The 17,347-nt window shown below is 36.1% G+C and overlaps 1 protein-coding gene across 1 annotated transcript; it reads right to left on the reverse strand.

The window, feature by feature from the left end:
• Positions 1 to 730: 730 nt before the first annotated feature.
• LOC103937194 (GATA transcription factor 8) lies at positions 731 to 3,027 on the reverse strand. Its single transcript, XM_048565435.1, is given in 4 exon segments — positions 731 to 1,707; positions 1,710 to 2,004; positions 2,769 to 2,908; positions 2,911 to 3,027. Coding segments are annotated over 4 exon segments (1,050 nt in total). The 5' UTR covers positions 3,008 to 3,027; the 3' UTR covers positions 731 to 1,189.
• Between the last annotated feature and the right edge of the window lie 14,320 nt (positions 3,028 to 17,347).

Consider the following 17,347-nt stretch of genomic DNA (forward strand, 5'->3'; position numbering starts at 1 on the left):
ATTAGTTTGAAAGATGAATGAAATAATATGTAGCACTAGCAACTATAACAAATTCATCTAGGACCACTTTGTAACGCTCACTTCATGAACATGACATTTCAGAACAAGTGGAATTAATGGGGAAAATCATGTGCTAGGGGTTTAATGGATTGAAGGTACATTTCCATTATACCAACTAGAGTACGTGTTTGAAACGGGATGTATACTTTCTTTTCTTTGTCGTACATGTGGAGAGTGACACAGAAAATAACATTTACACCTTGTAGCAGGTGAGATTTGCGTTCTTGTATCGGTGTTCAAGAGAAGGATGTGTGAGAGTATCAAGGGAGGAGAGAGAAATAGGAGGAGTATACACCGGTTGCAGGTGAGTTTTCTTTCGTATTTGCATTATCACATCGTTATCCAAGAGAACCATGTGCTTTTCTCTTATAGTTTTGAAAATGTAGGAAGTCAAGTAGATGGGTGCATAGATTATGACACAAATTGTTCTCCTCAATTGCAAACTTCAAATGTGGAACGACGACCTCATAGCAACAGAAAATGATTACTCAAATGTGCAAAAAATTTTGATGGAAACAACAACCACCAATTGCCATCATTAATCATTAAGCTTTCCTTCTTCTTCAAGCCAAACTTTTGTGGAAATTTGAGTGCTTCAACCAGAAGGGAAGAAAATTAGGTACACCCGAAGAACGAAAAACCAAAAACAAGAGCGAATGAAACCGATACGAAGCATAACAAATCTCAAATTCGAGTACTCATTTCAGAATTTTGTCTACTACAAATGAACTGCAAAAAGAATTCCCTTGCGAAAGGAAGAAAAAGGCGAAAAAAGAAGAATGCAAAAGGAGACAACAGACTCTTAAAAACCTTAAGGACCTACTTGCCATCATCATCGTCACTAACATCTAAAAGTCTACCATTAAACTTGCATCTCTCTAACCCTTCAACTTCTTTTTTTGTTCGGTCTCTCCTTCTACTTAGCTAAATATATGGAATATATGGTCATCTAATTTGGCTCCTATTTTACCACCCCCCATTTTGCATCCCTGTACAAAAAACCAATGAACAAAGAAATGAAACGACGCTACGGCAAATAACATAAACTGACGACAGAGAGAACGAAGCGCTGTGGACTGTGGAGTGTTCCGGCTAGGGAACGTTATCCTCTACTGCATCCTCCTCCCCCTCACATATAATCCAGCGAAATGCTGTGGTTAGCATTGGGGATGAGCTCTGGAGTTTCGGTCATTGCTGTTGTGGTCTCTCCAAAAGGGACCAGCTCGCCGCCTTTGTTTCTCATCTCGAGAACCTTCTTGTGGGAATTGGAGTGCAAGGCTGGGACAAAGGTAGGGCTGGCAGCAGGCCGGTACTCAGGGAAGAGCCGGCCTGACTTGTAGCGGACGCCACAGGCATTGCAAAGAGTTTTTGGCCCCATTGGACCTGCCCTCCACTGGGGTGTCTTAGTAATCTCACAATGCAAGCACTTTCTCACTGCTCCCTGAGTGGTGCCGGAACTTTGATTTCCCTCTGCCGGAGCCTGGGGAAGCGTCAACTTGATCTTCTTTTTCTTCTTCTGCTCCCCGGAAGCTTGCTTCGGTATCTTGATCACAGGACGGGACTCTGCGAAATTCTCAGAATCCGAATGGACCTTCAGAGGGAGCAAAGGCTGATGCTGAAGGGCCTCGGCTTCAGTAACAGAGGAGCAGGGGAAATGAGTTGAATTGCGGGACGAGGGTTGAATGTAGCTGGGCGGGGACGCTTGCTGCGAGCGCGTCCGCGCTTGCCAGGAACCACCTGGCCAGGGCTTTGCGGCACAGTCTTCTCGACGGAGCAGGAGCTGCTGCTGTCGAGGACGGAAATAGGGCTGGAGGTCTGGAACTGCTGGTGGGATGATTCGTTGTTGACGAAGGGGTTGTCCGGTTTGTTGATCGTTAGGCTTCCTCCAGAGAAGGAATCCTCACAGAAGTTTGACAGCCATTCCAATTGAACAATGTCTTCAATCTGTCAAACAAATACATCAAAGAAATTCAGACAAAATTAAAGCTTCCAAATTTTAATTAATTAAATAATTTAGTTCCATAATTTTGATGAAGAAAAATCCAGCAGAAAATCACGCTTTTGGAAATTTGGAGGTACTCATTGCAGACATGTCCCATGTTCCAAAATTTTCACCATGCAATTATGATGGTTTTTACCGTTCATAACCCCACCACCGACAACCGAAACGGTGTCGTTACACTGCGTAATTGACCGAAATACCCCCACAAAGGAGGGATTTGTGAGTTCAATTATTTCAACGGTCCATTTTTGCTTTTTTAACCCACCAAATTATTCAAGGAACACAACGCTATCTTCTAAAGAATACCCACCCACCACATGATCAGCACATGCGGGGCAACCCAAGGACTATGTCCACTTTTACTCCGAGAGATTTTTAAATATGTTCGGAACACAAGACCACCATACGAAGAAAAGTGTTTTTCAAATGCCACTACTTGTATAATAACAGATGTATTCATGTTTCGGAAGTACTAAAGAATATCTCCTTTCCGCGGGACCTGCCAGCCTGGCACGTCAATTTCTAATTTTACTCAAGTAAAATAAATAAATAAAACCATGAATTAAAAAAATAAAAATAAAGCATGTCCTAATTTCAACGTATGACGTCATCCCCACATTCAATTCACGGAAATCCCGTGAAACCGACACGCCGCGTGAGCTACAAGAGAGACAAAAACAGAAGGAGCGTGGGGAGGGTGACTCACCGGAACGTCGAGCTCGGCGGAGAGGTCTGAGGCTGTGTTGCCAGACAAGACTGCTTCATTGGGTGGCTGGAGGGAGCCGGACTGGCTGGGCCAGGGGGAGGAGGAGTTGAAAGGGGCGTCGCAGTCGGGGGCGGGGCCAGGGCAGACTCCACGTCGTCGGTTGGGAAATCGAGGAGGTCGTCGATGGTGTCGAACAGGCTCCCGCAGTCTATATCGTCGATAAAGCTCGGTCCCATCATTTTCTCCGTCACAAATTGTCCTGAGGAAACACGAAAGGCCAGAAAATATAATCAGCGACGTTAAATTCTAAAATGTAAATGTTCATGGCAATGGGGCGGCATAAAGCGTGTGGCGCATTTTAGCAGGGATAAGCAATTAAACGTAAAGGTTGAAGATTCTTCTGGTTCGACTTTACTTGTATTTCACACTGATGAATTAAAAAAAAATAAACAAATTCAAAAAAAATTAAATGGAGCCGAAATAAGGTGAATTTGGAGCTTTTCAGTAAACTCCAACTCGAATTTTCACTTTTTTTCTTCTCCCTTTTTGAGAAAAAAAAATAATAGAAGAAGAAGAGGAGATTATGAGAGCATGAATTTCAAGCGAACCTCCAGAATTTCGAGGAAACAGAGAATTTAAAATTTGAAATTTGAAAATTTGAAAACCAGTTCACATTTGAGCTTTCAAAAGAGTTGAATTTCTAAAGCGAATACGAAGGAAAACGAAAGAAGTTCAATTTTCCGAATTGAAATTGGGCGAAAAGAGGAGAAATTCCTAAAACTGGAGGGAATTGTGCGTTTTCTTCCCCTCATTTTCGGAGCAACCAAACAGAAAATAGCCATTGCCGACAGTTCTGAAACTCGAGAGAAAAGTACAGAGAGAGAGAGTGGAGAAATGCAGATCCAAACCTGTGAGTTGTTTCGGTTTCGAACTCTAATTTCACTCTCCGCCTAAACAAAACCGGAAGAAGCAGAAGAAGAAGAAACCCCAAAATCCTCCTCCTACAGCTGCTGGTGCTACTAAAACTACCAAAGCCCTAATTCTTCTCAATTATAAGGAGTGAGAGAGTGAGAGAGCGAGGAGAGAGAAAGAGAGTGAATTTAAGAGAGAGAGGGGGGGGATGGGGAAGGCTAAAAAGGAAGGAGGAAGAGAGTGAAGATGTGGGCAACATGGTAGGTGAGCCTCCTTCTTCATTGCTAGCTGTCTCTTACCATCGTCACCTTCAAGCCTCCCTCTCCCTCCACCCGGGCCCCACACGCCCCCCACCGCTCTCTCCCTCTCACACCTTTTTTTTTTCTGCCAAAAGTTTTTAAATTTCGACACGAATTTTCACCGCGAAAATTGAAAATTACACAGAGAAAGTATGAACAGAGGAAAATAATTATTCGAAATAAAAAAATGGAGGTGGGGATTTGGGTTTTGTGAATCCGCTTACTTTTTCGCTTTCAGTTTCTCTCTCTCTATCTCTCTCTGCTGGAACTTCTGCTTTTCTTCCTCCTCCTGTCCTTTGCGTGTGAAGAGATTGAGACAGCAGATTACAGTCTTATAGAACCCTCTCTCCGCCTTTAACCGCCGTTACTTCTTACTTTTTACCTTTCTTCGGTCCCCGGAAAATCTTAATTACAGTTTGTACGTGACGATGAAGTTATTTTAAACCAATTATTATAATTTTGTAAAGAATTTAACACATGGCAGCGTTTGATTGGTTTGAAATGTTATCACAGTGTCATTCTAGATGTAAGTAAGTTTGTTTGGCCCTCCGTTTTGTGTCAACCTAGGGCTGCGTTGTCGTTTTCTTACAAGACCTTTACCGCGTTACGCCGTTAGATTTCCTCCCCGTTACGCGGTTACGCTTGGAAAATTACGACCCGCCTCCACATGGAAACGTATTAAATTTTAAACGAGTGGGCATTTTTGGCATTATATCCATCACAACACATGCTTTCTTTATTTTCTTTTTCTATTTCTTTTTTCGTGTTTTTTTTTCAATGCCATAAATGTTTTGTTTTTTCCCGCACAAATTCATTAGGAACCTTAATTGGAAGGTTACTTAATTAATTTCTTATATGTAAATTTTTTTCTGGCTTTATTTCTTTATTTTATTATTTTTGCCTAGGTCAAATTGCTATTAGGTCAAGTTTGGTAAATTAATCAAATTAATTAAGAGGATATGATTTGGTTTTCAATATTTGTTAGGTGTATAATTACGTACGTCTTGATTTAGTAACAGGTTGCAAAACAAATATGCACGTTCATACAGTGAGAGTAATTGTTAAATTAGAGATTTGTGAGTTTATAAGAGCATGTTACATGATCTGGAAAGTAAAAAGATTATTACATAAGTCGGCGCAATGCGAGTGACACACACATATAACACACGCAGTAGCTTAATTTCGAGAGTCAATAAGACAGTTAAATTAAGGAAACTCATAGAATGATTAGTTCAAAGGTTCAGATAACGTATCGTTATTATTCAAACATTAATTACAAAAACTTATTTGGTATAAACTTATACAGCATACAAATACGTTTTAAAATGTGTTTATTTTCTAAGAGCATCTCCAATCATTTTGCGGAATATATGATATTGTACACTCTTGTAACTAGGAAACCAACTCCTTGATCTCTGAGAAGCAACAAACTCAAGACCTGAAAAATCCGTTGTACTTCCATTGCTGGCAGCCATAACCTCTAAAGAGTTAGATTCCACGTGTATTGATTGCATCCAGCCCTCCTCGCTAGCTGCAAACCTGCTCGACTTACAAGGTTTTCATGTACTTGTGTTTAATGTTTAGGGTTTACGATTTAGTGTTTAGGGCTGTATTATTATTTAATAATTACTCGATACATGATGAAAACTGAATGCCACTAAACTAAATAATTATCGGCCTATACGATGTCTCGATGACTCTACTCGTATTGGTTGAACTCATAAATAATAACTCTATAATTTCATGTTAACTAGCCAATATGATCTAATTTATTAATGCAATAGCCATGTTTTTACTCTTAATTAGCACTTGATAAGAATATGAATAAGTGAATTGATATACAAAAATAGGCCTCAAGAGCCCATAAATATAAAGGTGTGCTATCCGTACATCCATTTTTACTTCTCACACATCCTCTTAATTTTCAGCCGTAGAATTAAATGAATTGAAGAAGATCAAATGATAGAAATTAACAAGGGTTGTGTGAGAAGTACACACCCCTAAATATATATATATATATATATATATATGCATGTTATGTAACTAATGAGTGAGTGTGATAGATAATCTCACACCATCCAATTTTCATCATATGGTTCATATCCAACGTACAGGTGTCATTCTCACGTAATTCCTGATATTCTTAACAATTACCCAAAATTGAAAATGTTGGATTTTAATTGAAAGACTGTTTGTGACCCAAAATAATGCAACTGGCTGCAGTTGTAGCGTACCCCATCGATTGCATCCATACGTACAACTAGAAAGAAACAAACATTACTAAATTACAAATGCTCGGTTGGTGCAATGCGACCTCAGTAATTTAGGGTTTCACTTAATCGACACTTCTTCTTTTGGTGGAACAAAAGGTGAATGATTAATTTTTGTGCTTTCAGTCTTGACACCACATAGCTTTAGTGTTAGGTCCACGCGGATAAAAATCTTTTGGGTCCACTCTAGGGGTAATGGTAATGTCCCTACTATTAGTCGAAGAAAATTATGTTACAGTCAATTGTTAATGCACATAAATGATCGTCAAGCTTACGTTTAGTATTATCACAAGAAATTTGATACGTGTACATGGTAGTTTCAAATTGTTAATCATTGTAAAACTAACATTTGATCCATCTTTCAAAATAGCCATGAGCATAAACGATTGACGTTAACAAAATTCATGATAAAACATAAATAATAGGGGTGCAACTCGGATAGGTTGGATAATCAACCCAATCCCAACGTAATCTTCACAATTCGGATTTGAATTGAGTTCGAGTTCATGTGGATCTAGTCGGGTTCGAATTATAATTTTGTTCAAACAAACCTATCAATGCTTTATTCAAGGTCTTTAGTAGTCGATCATTCGTCGAGGGACAATGCACCCCAAACTCTTCAAAATGACTAAAAAGCTGCTGTCATCGCTTTTGCTTGTGGCTTCTCTAACATTCTCTATTTTAGGAGTTTCATCTTTTATTCACGTTGGGTTTATGTTTGCCCGACTTTATCAAGTTTAATCTTATAACATCTTACTTTGTATGATTTTACAAAATTTGGACTAAACAACCTCAATATTAGTTAAAATTTCATTTACATATCACCATCCACACTTGAATACTATTTCTAATGTTTCAATTGTACAAAGTTGAAATTAAATAAAAGACGTATATCAAGCTTTAACCAAAAGAATTGTAAAAGTAACACTATCACTCATGATCTATATGAAAAACGACAATAAACTATGTAGTCATTCCAAAATTTATACATAACTTATATCATATGAAGTCGAATTGGTAATATGTGCATAAGCGTCGAGCTCAAAGTTGGATTGAGTTTGGGTTGACATGAGCAAATAATGCATCAACCCGACCCAACCCCAATAGTGGTCGAATTGAGGTTGGATTGGGTTTGGAAGAGTTTTTTTTTCTATCCTAACCCTCTCAGTCAAGTTGGAAACTGAATTGAATATGATCAAATTCAAATTAACCCAACCCAAATTGCACGATCGAGTTGAAAATTGAATTGAATATGGTCAAATACGGATTGATCCAACCCAAATTTCATGCCTACTAAATGGTCACACAGTGGTAAAATGCCTAAATGGAAAATCCAACAGGGACTTTATGTAAAGTAGGTAATCACCAGCTCGATAGTGCACCTCCATTGTGCTTAAATTTTAAAAAGCCTTGACCAAGTTAAGTAAACCAGCAAATCAAATGTGTTTATTTTGGAATTAATTAAAAAATAAAAATAAAATATTGAGAAAAAAGGTTAATTAAAGTGACTCCACAACCGAAGCATGTTGCATTTGGGCCTCATGGGTAATGATGGGCTTCACTCACATCATCATCTTCTTTCACTCTCTTTTTAACACTGACTTGAGCTCTACTCTTTGCATCAATCCCTTCTAAAATACTCTCTCTCTCTCTCTCTCTCTCTCTCTCTCTCTCCCCAAATTCAGTAGGGGAAAAGGGGTCGTGATTCAGTCTAAAATTAAGCATATTTTACTAATTAAAAACAAAGAAAAAAAGAAGAAGAAAGGTGTTGTGTTCCATGAACCCTTTTCTTTTATGTTTAACTTGGATTTCACTCTTTGTATCACTTCCTTCTGAGAGACTTTTTCCATGTTCAAAAAAGTGAATTTGGTTAAAATCCATATTGACTTTTAGTCTGTCATGGTTTAGGCTTCTAGCACCATGAACATGTAGTGGACTTGGAAATAGATATGACAATTTCTGAAACGCTATTTAGACAGTAAAAACTAATTCAATTTGATGTCACATCTATGTTAATGATAGGTCATACAATCGTAAATAACACTTGTTTGAATCAGATAGTGCGTTAAACAAGATGATCAGTCGTATGTGTGTGTGCCTAAACAACATTATTCTAAGAAAATACTAGGTCAAACTAATTAAAAGAAGCCTTATTGGCCAATCTTCATATTAACAAGTCTAAAAACATGTTTTGGGATATATGCCAAATCTTTGAAAGCTTTTGGGGGTTTTTGTTTCCTCATTTATAAAATGCACTCCAACATGACCTCTCACAATTAATGTTTAAACAATATTGCAAGGACGTCCAAGGACAAGCATTTCAGTATATACAAACCAAAGAAACTGATAAATGACAGATTATTTCTTCCCTTCAAAGATAAGGAAACTATAGATTTTGTGATACCATTATTTACATATATATATATATATATATATTTTTTTTAAATGGGATTAGTTGTGGGGCACACATCACATCAAACTTCAATAATCTAAATCGTTTATTTTTCAAGTTGCATCTCATAGATCATCCTTACAAAATATTAGCAAAATCAGAAATATTTGAGACATAGAATTTAGTTCAAAGAAATAGATGGTTCGAATCGTTGAAGTTTGATGTGGAATGGGTCTCACAAGACCCCATTTTTTTGGGTCCCTTGGCTATATATATATATATGTATATGTAATCATACATACGTGCGCGAATTAAATTAAAAGTAAACCTTTTTTTAAATGTAAAATATATGAAAATATAACAAATTAGGAACCAATGAAGCCCTAAGATTGTTGCACCGACAAAATGCATGGATAAATAAGGCAACGTGCATGGAAATGGGCACACATGAGAGACCCAGTGCTCCATTAATTACATTCGATAGCCATTTACCGGCACGACGTCGTGTCGATCAACATTGTGAAAGTAACATCTACAATGTCCCCAAATTACTGATCGATCCCGAGAGAAGACCAAATTAATCACAATAAGATCATGTGTCGTTGTCACGATTTAACCTAAATTAATATTAATTAGCCATATTAGAAATTAATAAGAATAAAAGCAAATCACAATCTTGCTAGTTGCTCTCTGTGATCGACAATGTGTCGGTGAGAAAAATGTTTAGGGAAATAACACATCGGCTACTATGCACATGCCATTGTGCCCAAATGGCACTATGAGGTGACTACGTAACCATGCATAAATTATTATTATTATTATTATTATTTTGTTTTAACAAAAATACCCAAGAATAAGAATATCATATTAATATCAAGTCATTGTAGCTTTGATTAGCAACAAATCACCCTAAAAAAGGACTTAATTTTGATTCTTGTACATCCCCCGCTTCATAATTGGTGTCTGTCTTTGCTAAACTTACATATTACGTTGAAAACATCGAGTGCAACGGTAATCGAAACAAAGTGAGACTCATTGGTATTTGGTGAGTTGAAGCTTGATTAACTCGTCAATGTATATAAAACATATCCTTTTTATTTATACTATATTTTATGCATGCGCTGATGTGTGCTCGAAAAGCCCTTCTTATTCCTTGACTTCATAATTTGTATCTTAATTTGCTGATTTTATTGATACGTCAGTGCATATTGAGTCCAATTCTAATCAATAAGAGTGGGCTCAAAAAACTGAAAACTGAAAGAAAATAAAAAAAACCGAACGGTTCACCAAAACCAAAATTGTAAAAATTCGAACACACTCGGTTCGGTTTCGGTTTTAAATTGTTCAGAGAACCATTTGTTGTGGTTTTTGTTTTTATTCTCAGGAGGGGCTCTCTGGTTTTTCTTTCCTGCAATCGATTTTTCATCGGATTTTGTTGCTGATTGGTTTTACATTTCCTGGGAAAATTCTTGGAGTATATATGGTATTGCTTTATAGATTGGGTGGTTCAATGGGATTTCTGGGGGTTTTTTCATTTCATTATAAACTACAAAATAAAATAACAGATATATTATGAAATATTTGAACATAATGAAAACATGGGACACGCATATAATGTGTGTTCATTTAAATATGCAACAAATCTCTTACAATTTATTTTTAAAAAAATGCAACATAAAAGTTATCTATTTTCTGTCTAAGTAAGTTGCAACCTAGGCGGGCGCCTAAGCAGGTTTGGGCGGACTAGGTGGGTGCCTCAGTAAGTCTAGACGCTCTAGGCATTAATCGGGACGGTGTCCAACTGCCTAACGCTACCCCGCCTAAACACTACGCGGAAATTTTTAGAACAATGTAGAATTTAACTAATTCAACTATCATGACACAAATTAATGTTAATATTAAATATTGCACTGTGTAGTTGGTCATTCACTGTCTCTAAAGTCCAACATTAATCTGCTACACAGTTATATTTCACGCGCCAACAAATCACAGTTTTGGTTTTAAGTGTTGGTTGTCACATACCCATGGAGTAGTTACTCGAAAAGACCGCGTAACCTTCCATTTACAATATTTGCCCTCGAACTCTGCAGCTTCTCATTGTTGATACGCGGCTATTAACGTAAATTCGCTCCTGCTTGCTGAGGTGGTGACCCGGCCCGATGCGACAGGCAGGGGTGGGGGTGAAAGTCGTAATGTCCAAACAGTCATACGCAATTTGCGTGCGAGCATGTAGAAAGAGCCCATGTTGGGGCGAGACCCACATAAAATGGTCTACATTGAACGCTTATGACGTGGCGCTGGTGGGTTTGACTGCATACGGTGGAGCCCACGCAGGGAATCAACTGCTCAATGCCAGCTTGGCGGTGAGCAAGTTCTAACTAAAAGAGGGCATGAGACGTGGGGTCGGGTCACGTGACTCTGCCTCGGGATTTGTCTTCCCTTGCACACACTCACTGCTTTGCCTACTTGGACTTATCATTGCCCGCCACGTTGCACGATCTTACTTTTCTGAAACGAAAGCGTCGCGTACCGTTGGAATTGCTTTTCCTTTTTTAATTTTTAATTACGAAAATTAATGAAAAAAAAATTTAAAAACTTTAAGTTTTAATAAAAAAAAGATAAAAAGGTATTATGAGTGAATAGTTTTAAAGTAAAAATGTATTTAACGTGAAAAGTTAACAATATCAAAAGTTTTTCGTTAAGACTTCCTTTTTAATTTCCCTTTTCACACCTTCTACTATTCATGACCAAGACATTTTAGATGGAAAGAGGATCCTCTCCAGATCCATTTTGTGAGGATTTCCAGAATCTTCCAATCGCATCCGTTTATTGTACATCGTGCAATCAATTTTTATCAAGTACTGTTTATATTTAACTTTAAATAAAAAAATTTACAATAATTTATGACCGAACGATATACGATAAACGGATGTAATTGGAGAATTCCCAAGATAATTACAATGAGGATCCGAAGAAGATCCTCATTGTTTTAGATGGGCGGTGGGCCATGAGCACAAGGCTTTGTGGGCCTGGACAGAACTGTCGTACAGTGCATTGTTGGCGACTAAATTGTGACGTGGGGCCCATATGTGGGCCATATCTAAAAAAATCAGTTCGTAGTTTTGGAGAGTTATTTATGAAAAGTATTACTCACTCCTTTTTTTTGTCTTTTACGTCTTATGCTCGTAACAATTGAGCTAATAGCTAATAAGGCAAGCAAAGTTTTTACCAGAGAATGGGCTCTTATTGAATGCCTGCTTGTATTTGCACATGATTTGTAACAAATAGCTTTTTTCGTGTTGATAGCAATTAAAGCTCTTCTCTGCTCACTTATATTTACTTGAAAATTAAATGAGCGTGCGAGAAATAAAATAAATGTGTTGATAGCATTACTCTTTTATTTACCCCGAAATATCGTGGGTTCTGCAAAGTGTTCCTATTTTATTTTGTTTTATTAAGGGATTGTTTGATTGATTCGCTATTCAAAATAGTTGTATAAAGCAAAAAGGTTGTTTTCTAAGAACAGGACTCTAACCATGTCCATAATGTTCGACATTATGCGTATACCAACTATGTAAAAACCTATACAAAACTGTGTAGAGAAATGTACAGTTTGAACCATTCTATCTAAAGTCAACCTGAAGTTTGAATGCACGGACAAATCATATTAAAAAAAAACACATATTAAACTTGAATTAACAGATGATTAATTGTTCGTTCCTTAGGTCGTACTATAGGCTAGTGTTCTTAATTAAGTTAATTTGGAAATCAGATGAATTATCATATGCGCAGGGATTCAATTTGTGACATGTGGTCGAAATCGTCGGTTGCTTAGGTCGTTTTCAAGGGTTTTCTCACCAAATAAACAAAAATTTGTATTTTTTTAATAGCATGTGCCCATCTTGTAAGTAAGGTAATAAGGATTACAAAACCTAGCGTAATTAGAATCCTAACCCGATTCTCCTACACCAAGTTGCCCTATTGGACGGGAGGATTTAACCAAGTTAGGGTTATAACGAACAAACATACATAGAAAAAGTTAAAGAGAATAGAACTTTCTGTTGGAATTTAGCATGAAGAGTTTCGTGACTTACGTCCCTTTGTACTTCTTTAATGAGATTGAAATAAGCATATAACTAACATTTTTAATCATTTAAGTTATATAAATTGGATGTTGAATTTCATTATTAAATTACTTTTAAGTAAAACACACACAATGTTTAAAACATTATTATGGTTGGAATATCGATATACAAATTTATGGAAATATCGATATTGATATCGGTTGTCTTTGACGAAAATTATGAAAATTTGCAATAGATGGTATAATTCAAAAGTTTGAAATTTGTAATGAGTTTTATCAAATTTTCTATAGTGAATCAATACATGCCATCAATATTAATTAAAAGGTGAAGTTTTCATTTCACTTTCTTTTCTAAATCGATCTTTAATTTTTCAAATACTTCGATGAAGATTAATAATTTTATAGATATTTTAAACCTTTGACATACATAATCGTACATTTAGTAAGAAAAACAACTGAAAACCGTTAGAGATACCAGAGTCTGTCACGAGAGTCAAAAATAAACTCATCGACGATTTTAGGATCCCCGTGTATCGGTATTGGGGTCCATCAAAACCTTCCGTAACGGGTAAGACACAAAATTTATCAGACCCGTTCACCTCTCACTCTCGGTTACTCTCCCCACTCAAACTTCAAACCTGCTGTCGGCACCGACACGCCAGCTCCATTCCCGGTTACATTCTATTTATATATTTTCCGATTGGATATTTTTACTTTGCCACATCTTTGGACGGTAGAATGTGCTTACTTTTCCATTGGTTGTCATTGTACGTTACACACAGATGATGTGGAACTTGTTGGGATTTGTGTTGAAGGTATAGGAAAACTGATGGGGTTGAGGGCAAGGGATTGCGTGTGGTTCGCTGTAGGGTGGTGTCGTGGGAGAAATTTGTCATTTCTGACCGGAACACGGGTGGTACATTATGTATTTTTATATAAATAATAGGAAATTATATTTTTTAAGTTATTAAGTTATTAACACACATATCCTACTATTTGTATAGTAACACATGATGTACTATTCTGTATTCCGATCACATTGAAAAATTTATCGTCTCGCAAGTGCCCATAGTAAATGCATTGATTGGTGGGAGTGGGGGACCATATGTTAAGCTATTTGTTCGTCACGTTACTTACAGCTGACCAAAAAGGGTCATCTCTTTTTGTTTTTTTGCATATTGGGCCTAGTGCAGTCTTCGTACAAAGGGGAATGTGGAGAGAGACCTAGGATTCTCTTATCTCTTTTTTTCATTCTCTCCTTTCATATTATTTTATTTTATCTTTCTTTTGTTATAAAAAAATTAATATAAGCTAGTGACGTGGTTTAACTGTGATTGTTCAATTAGGTGGGGAGGGAAGGGGAGGAAAAAAAGAACGGAGAGAATCCTACTCCGTGGAGAGGAACTCTCTTAAGTTAAAATGTAGGGCAGTGCTACTCACACATTTTTTTATTATTTTTGTTCATTGATTTTTTTTTTAATTTATTTGTTCAACAGTTAAAAAAAATTGAGAGGCTTGTGTAAAAAATAAAAATGTATTGTTTTAAAATGTATAGTGGTGCTATTCACACACTTTTGATAATTTTTGTTCATTGATTTTCTTTAATTTATTCGTTCGACAGTTAAAAAAATTGAAAGGCGTGTGTGAAAAATAAAAATATATTGTTCTAGCATTACTCATGAATAAATAATTATTATGTATTTTAAATAGTAAATTATTTGTTTGTTAGTCGTTGTCACAGTGTCAACCTTTCTAAAAGAAAATTTCTTTAAGAAGTGGGCATTTGAACAATGAATATGTGAATGGTGTTAAAAAAATCGAAAAAAGTCCGCTTGTGCTCAGTTAGTTCGTTTTTTTGTTTCGTCACTTAAAATTCAAATCGGACTTGTTATATTAACAGTAAGCCCGCCCTCGGAAATAAGCAATTCAATTCATTTAAATGAACAGTAAGTGTCTAAGCATATCTCCATCCCTAAACTGAATATATAGTCCAGATAATTTGTATTAAAATATTAGTAATTTTTACTTTATAAAATAATAATAGATAACTTTATTTTCAATTTCGGATAATAATAAAAGATTGGTTGAAGGTATTGAAAATATTGAAATGCACTGTAAAGTGGAAGAACATGATTAGATATTTATACAAAAAAATAATATTTTTTAGTTTTTTTGATAATTCAAATTGTGAACGATGTCATACGTAGAGCACTGGGCTAAGTGATTATTGCCTAACTTCTCCATCCGGCTCCCCTTGAGCCCAATTGCCTGAGTAGGCTGGAGTGTTTTGGGGTGGGGAGGGGGGGGGGACTGGGTTGCTTATCCCCAAGGCAATAAGCAACGGTGGAGTTGCTCTTATGTCAACAAATGTATGGATACATAATTTTATTTATTTAGGCATGAGCTTCCATGATGTTGTAAAAAGGCTAAGAAGAGCATAAAATGAGCCCAAGGCCAAACTGAACAAAACCGATCAAACTGATCTAAATTGAACATAACGGATTATTTTATGCGGCTTAATTTTCAATTTTTTCGACTAAATTGAACTGAATTCGACGTGCTCACCCCTAGATCTTCACTTTTATATCTTAAATCTTTGCTCCTTTATCCTTGAGTTAATCTAAGTGGTAGGGATGATAAGTTTATGGGATAGCACTAAGACAAGATCGAAGTTCGATTACTAGTACTAACAGAAGGCAACCAAAATATATTATAAGACGTCGTTTAAATTTAAAAACAAAACAATAGACTAAGAGTCATCAGTTAATATCTGATACATAATATCTTCGAAAGTCGTCAATCAAGAGATATGCACTTCCCATATATTTAGGGACAATGTCATGGTGTCATCTATTTTAACCACAACTACTCTACTGTCTTTATGGCCATTTTTGTCAGATAATAAGGATAAATAATAGGTCAATAATTCAGCTGGAAGCGATCGATCTTGCAACATGGCTGTCATGCAACAAACATATTCTTTTATTCATATATTCATATTCATATTCATACATGTGCAGCTGGAATTATATGTATGGCAGAGGCCAATTCCAAGAATGATACATACTCATCCACGTGGTCGTACTCGTACCACAGTGGCTACGATATGACCTTAGACAAATACACACGTTATACGCAGTAGCGGAGCCAAAACTTTACGATAATGGGGTCATATAATTGTAGCAAAAAAAACTTCATTGGATTATTTCGTGAAGCTTCTAGTGAGGCCTATCATGGGAAGTTTTTTTATCGAACACGAGAAATAGGAGAAGAAAGACAAAGAAAAGAAAGAGGAAAATCTACAATACATGGGGTTGCACAAAAGAAGCAATAGTTTGTAATTCAGTGTTTTCGATTCATTCTTTCAGTTTGTTAGAGTTATGTATAGGTTTCATACACAAATATACAGATAAATATACATTGAAATTATGAAACTATTGGGGTCATGAGCAACCAATGACTCACTGTTTGCTTTGAAACTGTATATATGTGTATATCTTTCAATACAACAATATATTTACATTAAACAATAAGAGATATGGGCTAAGCTACCTAATGTATCAACTAATAATTCATTCTCTAACTTCAATTCATGGGAATGAACTTAAAATTTCTGATTTAGAATTGAGAAGAAATACCACGTAGCGCTATGAAACGAAAATACATAACATATTTTCAAAAAAAGATAAGGAATAACGCGTTGGAATTTATAAGGTGAGGGACTGATAGTGGTGTGGAAAATTATTTAAGCATTTGGATTGGGCGCGTTATAAGCGCCGGGAACAGGTGGAATATGAAAGCGATGCTCACATGTGAAGTTTTTGTCAGATAAATAAATCACACAAAATGAGTAACTAATGAATTCAAAAAGCACCCAACAAATTTCTTTTTTTTTTGGTTGGAAAAAATATAGAATTTTGAGTCTTTGATTGTGGCCACGTGCCACGTGGGCGCCTCAATCAGGTGACACAACGTGGGGACAGCGTTTGGTATTTTAACTTTTTCATCAGTTTAAATTATCAATCAAACATTCAAACCATGCTATGATGCAGTGTTCTTAAGAAGGGCATTGTGGTCATTTCATGATTCGAGTAAAAATAAAATAAAATTGGAGAGTGGCTTGTCACACCTCTTAATTATTTTTATTTTATTTATTATTTTTATTGTTGAATATTTTGTTCATGTGGGAGTGGGAGCAGTGTGCCTATCACTCCTACCAGCTTTCGTTAAAAGCGTATGGTTCCCCACAAATTTATGGCATTTAAAAAATAATTAATTTCTTTTTTTTTTATTGTCATTTTTTAATTTTAGTTTATACTTTGTATTTTGGCTTATTCGTATTAGGAAATGTTATTGGCATTTTAAAAATCACATTATACACTCCTTATAAGTGTATTTTTCTTTCTAAATATAAAAAGCTTGAAATGTAGAATAAGAAATTTGGAGTGTCAATAACAATTCCCTTCGTATTATTGTTGTTATTATTTGATTTGATAACCATGTAAGTAACACTAGCGTGTGAATGGATTGTTTGTAAGTGTTTTTAAAATGTCTGAAAGTGTTTTTGGAACCAATTCTTAATAAAAATGCAAATGAATCTTAGAAAAGCATTTGAAGTGCTT

The sequence above is a fragment of a genome, unplaced genomic scaffold, assembly GCF_019419815.1.
Source record: "Pyrus x bretschneideri cultivar Hongxiangsu unplaced genomic scaffold, Pyrus_bretschneideri_v1 Contig4, whole genome shotgun sequence".
Classification (NCBI taxonomy): domain Eukaryota; kingdom Viridiplantae; phylum Streptophyta; class Magnoliopsida; order Rosales; family Rosaceae; genus Pyrus; species Pyrus x bretschneideri.